Source organism: Diadema setosum, chromosome 9 (assembly GCF_964275005.1).
Source record: "Diadema setosum chromosome 9, eeDiaSeto1, whole genome shotgun sequence".
In the NCBI taxonomy this organism is placed as follows: Eukaryota; Metazoa; Echinodermata; class Echinoidea; order Diadematoida; family Diadematidae; genus Diadema; species Diadema setosum.
This window is the reverse complement of record NC_092693.1, coordinates 19,181,756-19,187,611: the sequence shown is the minus strand read 5'-3', so window position 1 is coordinate 19,187,611 and position 5,856 is coordinate 19,181,756. Positions and strand designations below refer to the sequence as shown.

The window sequence follows — 5,856 nt, the reverse complement described above, 5'->3', positions numbered from 1 at the left end:
CTGCATAAAAATTAGCAATTTGTTATCTCCAACAGTAAGGGAATAGCTTGCTACTGTTGTTCCACAACATTTTCATGGTACACATGACATAACTTATATCTACATTATGTAAACACATGAAAAGTTTCATAAATAACATATTAAACTGTCTTCAAAATAAAATTTCAGAACAATTGCAACTTCAAAATTCAGGTAACATTCCACACAGTCTTAGATATCCAGGCTGAAATTTGCTGGATAGCATTAAAAAAAAAAATCTCATCACATACACCTGTCATGTGAGCCAAGCATGCTTCTGAACAATAACAATTTGCATCCATATTTTGGCAATGATGCAATATATGAAAACAGCATTCAAATATATTTATATTTTTGATTTAAACGTTTTTGTCAGAAGAAAGCCTCTATGCAGACCATGTTTAATTGACAAACCTCTCGGTTCCCCCTACCCTCCATCAATTTCAACAACAAGGATTTATCATGAACTGCTCTGATTCATTTGAAACTAGATTCAAGCCAAAAAGTTGACTTATGTCTTAAGTAATAGTCCATCGATCTGCATCAATCTCATGTAAGCACATGAAAATGTCCTCAGCTTTGGACAGAAAATTCACAAAATGGTATAATTCTGTGAAAAGCGAACAAGTTTGAGATGTTTACTGCGAACAATAAAAAAAAAAAAACAGGAAGAATTAATCTGCGTCCAGCGGCTACGAGGGTGGTCTTCTTCGTGCTCCTAGGACAATTCTTATGTGGCATCCACAGAGAGCATCAAAAGAGATACAAAATATTGCGTTGATGGTAGTGCAGCCAGTGCCTATCATTTTTTTTTCTTTAAAATATCTCTAATGTTGTCCACAGACGTCTTCTCGCAAAGTTAAAAGCACACACCATAACTTCACATAGAGGTTATTGGTGCTGGCTATTGAGTGAGGTCCATTGTCCATTGTTCTTTGCCAGAATGAATTGACACCTAGCTCCTAGTTTTTAGTGGGTTTCTGCACTGGCAAGTAGAGCTTGAACTCTGCGGGAAGTTCGTCTTCTGAGTACAGCCTGTCGGAGAAGTAGACTCGGCGGATGCGGCAGTTGGCATGGATCTGGAAAAAATAAAAAGAGGTTTGTTTGAAATGGTTACATTATGCATGAAGCGAAAACAACTTGATTACTCCACTGAGGGTATAGTTTCAGAGTGTAGAAAAGCTATGACTAATCCGTTCTGTGCTCAGATCCAATCAAAATAACTTTCTTTTTTGTTCACAATTGACTGTTATGCATATCATGCTATCAGTTTTGGTATGTGGCATTTTCTCAGTTATATGAACATTACATTTTAAAACTAAGGATGGTTAGAATTATTTTCAATGTTCCTTCATTGACGGACATTCTTTTTTTTTTTTTTTTTTACTCGAGTTGCATTTAGTTGTCATGAGTACATTGTTACCAAACATATTTTCATTTTGAGATTCTTTTGAAAGTTCTTTGACATCATCATGGTTTGATGCTATTTCTGATACATATCATTTTCTTTATATCTACATTTTTGGTTGAGGTATTTTTCTTCTATTTTTTTCTTTTCTTTTCTTTTTTGCTTTGTTTTGCCTTTAGGCCATTTATATACATAACGCTTTTCATTTTTTTTTTTTTTTTAACCCATGGTTTTGTATCACCTGAGTTTCCACTTTACATTCTTTTGTTTGTTTGACTACTGGGTTCATTTTTAAAGCAAGCCCTGGAGCTCTAAAAAGACTACCCTGTTATAGTGGAATAAATGTTCTAAATAAACAAATAAATGTACCAGTATCTGGTACATTTGTTTGACTACTGTTTGTTTGACTACTGGGTTCATTTTTAAAGCAAGCCCTGGAGCTCTAAAAAGACTACCCTGTTATAGTGGAATAAATGTTCTAAATAAACAAATAAATGTACCAGTATCTGCTTCACTACATCACGCTGATATTTCAGAAGATGGCCTGATGACCTAAGTTTAATGATTGTTTTTAGAACTGCGTGCATAAAAGTACTCACATTGACCCTGATGGTTTCGATGTAGTTTGTGCCATATGCTCTCCTTGTGAAGTCAGACAGGTTGAACTGTGAAGAAGAAAAATACAGCAACAATAAATCAAGAATTCACTGAAATATTGTGATGACAGACCAATACAAGAACCATATTCAGTCACCAAGCTTGCAATCAATAATGAAACTTTGAATTGGTGAGCAGGGGAAATATACCACCCATGGTTGCACAAATTAAAGCAAGCAATCACATTTCACAATTTCTTATTCAAATCTATATAATCATAGGGGCAAATATTTTCTCAAACATCCACATTAAACCATTACTGTAAAAGTGGAAATTTTCGTGCATTTTGGGCAACCAGAAACTAATGCGAAAATAAAAGCACACAAATATTTTTGCATACCATATGTTCCAATATACCACCCACGGTTGCATAAATTAAAATAAGGAATCATGTTTCACAATTTCTTATTCAAATCTATATAATCATAGGGACAAATGTTTTCTCAAACATCCATATAAAACTATTATTGTAAAAGTGGAAATTTTCACGCATTTCGGGCTACCACAAATATTTTTGCATGCCATATGTTCCAATAGTTAATGTCCTGATTCTGTGGAATTAAATACAAGCAAAATTCATCTTACCTGGTGAGCCCCAAAAATTACTAATGTAAAAATATCCACTTGTACAGTACATTATTTGGAATACAGAAAAAAAAATGTAATGTTTGAATATGTTTTCATATATATGCACAAATCAGCCTTATATTACGATTTCAGTGAAGTCACTCTATATACTTGAGAGAAGACAAAGACTATTCTATGTACCTGGATCTGATTCCAGCCATCATCTAGCCTCATGGGCATGGTGCAGATGAACGGCTTGACCCGGGTCGTGCTCTGGTAGTTGCTGGCTCGGAACCTTCGCTTCACGTTCTTGTCGTCCAGGACCTGGACCTCGAACGTGAAGTACTTCTTCAGGTTCTTGATGATCATGACCAGGAACGGCAGCTTGATGCCGAGCGTTTTCTTTGCATCAGCAGGACACTCTATCAGCGTTGTACTGTGAGAGTAAAAGGAAGAGAGTGACAAAAAACTAGCTGATTAATCATCACTCTTTGCATTTCTGCACCTTTATAGTCAATGAAATTAATACTGCTTAAAGTTTTTTAACACCAATTTTTAAGCTGAAGCCCCCAAACATAAATCCATGTGACTGCACAGACCTAAAATATTTACAATCATAAAAGGCTTATGTAAAATGTTTTGCCATATGGAATGTTAGCATACAGATTTAGCATGAGTACAAGCACACATTTTATGGAGATATTGATATGAAGTGAAAACACTGCTATATGGATATTGGAAAAAATTATAAACAAGCAAAGTTTACTGAAATTGACTAAATATGATAAAGCAATATATATATGTGACGGTTTCCAATTTCACAATAACATGTACTGCTTAACTTATCTTTCAAATTTCTGCACATTTTGTAAACTGTCAGGGGGATCCACCATGCCAAAGAATATGACAATTAAATTGTAAAAATTTATTACTACAATTAAAACAAGAGAGATCCTACTCCTCCTCCCCCCCCCCCCCAAAAAAAAGAAGAAAATAAGTAAGAAGTGATAAAATAAAACCATTTTAGCAAAAAGACTCACCTGACATTTGTGCCAACAATTTCAAGGACCAGGGACTGGATGTCATTATCTGTGATTCTCTTGATGTGGCCATTTCGTACCTAAGAAAAAAAAATGGTTAAAGATACAATAATGAACTTTTTGGCATTTCAAAACAAAACAAAAAAAAAACAACAACAACAACAACAAAGAACACTTTCTTTTAAAACACAAAGTGATTTTCTAAACCATTTTCAAATGTGACAGAAACTGCAAAAAGTGAGTCGCAGAGAATCCTACTTTTCTTACATATGTAGACTGCTTAACCATAGTCATTTCTCTCTCATTTCAGCAATGATACCCCCTCCTCCTTTAAATCGAAGAGAGGTTTAACACTAATTAGACCAACATAAAACAATTAGTCAAACACACACAGAATAGATGTCTAGGGATTAACTTGTGAGATTTATACCTAGATCTATAGTATGGTTGGGGCACCACCTATCGGCAGGGCACCTTCCCATCGGCACCCTGCGTATCATGGCTGTTTGCGTATAGAACGAAACAGTACGCGCGGGATTAAGTGTCATTAGCTATAAAAACAATAAAAACGAAGAAACGAAAATCAAACTCAAACAAACCAAGCTAAAAATTACACATTCGCTCAGTAACGACGCATGGCTGTGAAATTCACGTGTATTACCTATGGCCTGTGAAATTCACGTGTATTACCTATGCTGTGAAATTCACGTGTATACCTATGGAGGGGAGGGGGTGCCGATCGCAAGGTTCCCTTTTTAGCTGCGCGAAGAAAACGGAACGCACCAACTAAAATTGCGCTATTTTAAAACGGAGATTCATAATCAACGAGACGGCCACGACATTCAAAACTGCAGTATTTATGGCATATTTGAGGTAAGAATTAGGCGGATTTGTATTATATTTTTAGAATAAACAAGCTACAGATCCTTAGGGTGACGATACGTGATACCCCCAACCCTACTTTCACTTTATATTTTGGTTCCTATACCATGTGACAGTGTCTCTCCACTAACTTGAAATGTGAAGTTATAAAAGACTGTTAAAACGAATAATGCCCAGTCGCTGTACCCTTCGCATGGCGTCTGGTCGGGCTACAATTTGACTTTGAGTTGCTTTTGTGAAACACAATTTGGGATACTGGGTGGCCCATGATTTAAGTCCTGAGAATTGTTGAAATTCTTTGGATAACATTGATTATGTGGATCACAGCTTCTGCCTGCCAGTGATTTTCAACACACTGTGATATTTGAGATCATGCAACAAGGGCTGTAGAAATCACATTTCTATAAATTCTAACATGTGTCGTTATAGTCTTGTTAGTTTTAGGCCCTATTTTGAAAATGAGTGTCATCAATGAAAATACAAGTAGAAATCATGTTAATCATTTTTTTTTTGGGTAGATTTTTGGCTTCAGAATTACCGCAAATTTAAATCTAGAAATCCACAGAAACAAAAGATAGTGACCCACATCGGGTACGCGTATACGCCCCGTCACTAGCCGCTAACCTCCTCAACGGCATACTGCCAAACACCAGCCCGGTGCTTCAGGCGTTGTTAAGGAGTGAAAATACGATCGCCTGACAGGATAGGCGCCCGAGCAAAAATTAAGTGCAAAATGTAGAAAAATGTATAAAACTTACCTTCTTATCCCATATTTGCAGTGGCTTACTACCAATGCTGTATAATATGGAGAGAAAGCCGCTCTGGAATGTGTTTTTGAACATTTTTAGAGAGTTGGATTTAAAACTTGCGCGGTTGATTTCTACGACGTTGGTGTACGTTCGTACTCTTTGCTTATCTCGTTGCTAACTGACAATAATCGCGCGTGTTGTTGTTTCTTTCCCTTCCCACATGTACTAAATCACATGTGTTCACTTGAACGCAATTCACAAGACAAATGACGTGCAACACGACTACTGATGCGTGCAGCCTACACACACAAAGCGCATACACACACAGATACACACACACACAACACACACCGTAGGCCGTTAGCACAAGTGTTAGCGGGTCCACAGTGGTCGCTAGGATACCACAGTAAGCAGTAGCTGGCAGCCCAGCGATCAGAGCGGCCAGCGGCTGACAACGCCAACAAGAACCAAGAATTTATCAATGAATGAATCACCGTTGCACGTGGACACGACTCCTTGTGATCATGGGAGCTAA

The 5,856-nt window shown here is 36.9% G+C and overlaps 1 protein-coding gene across 1 annotated transcript; it reads right to left on the bottom strand.

The window, feature by feature from the left end:
- Positions 1 to 353: 353 nt before the first annotated feature.
- LOC140232581 (cilia- and flagella-associated protein 20-like) lies at positions 354 to 5,505 on the bottom strand. Its single transcript, XM_072312675.1, has 5 exons — positions 5,331 to 5,505; positions 3,691 to 3,770; positions 2,852 to 3,086; positions 2,026 to 2,091; positions 354 to 1,097 (listed from the first exon to the last, which is right to left on the bottom strand). Exons 1-5 carry the CDS (start codon positions 5,412 to 5,414, stop codon positions 981 to 983), a joined length of 582 nt encoding a protein of 193 aa, XP_072168776.1. The 5' UTR covers positions 5,415 to 5,505; the 3' UTR covers positions 354 to 980.
- Positions 5,506 to 5,856: the final 351 nt, after the last annotated feature.

What these genes read in the sequence shown, in the direction of transcription:
- LOC140232581 (XM_072312675.1), bottom strand. Translation starts at nt 5,414, where the DNA reads ATGTTCAAAAACACATTCCAGAGCGGCTTTCTCTCCATATTATACAGC. An exon ending in TGCAAATATGGGATAAGAAG is followed by an intron (nt 3,771 to 5,330) that starts GTAAGTTTTATA and finishes TTTTTTTCTTAG; the next exon opens with GTACGAAATGGCCACATCAA. An exon ending in TCGAAACCATCAGGGTCAAT is followed by an intron (nt 1,098 to 2,025) that starts GTGAGTACTTTT and finishes TATTTTTTCCAG; the next exon opens with ATCCATGCCAACTGCCGCAT.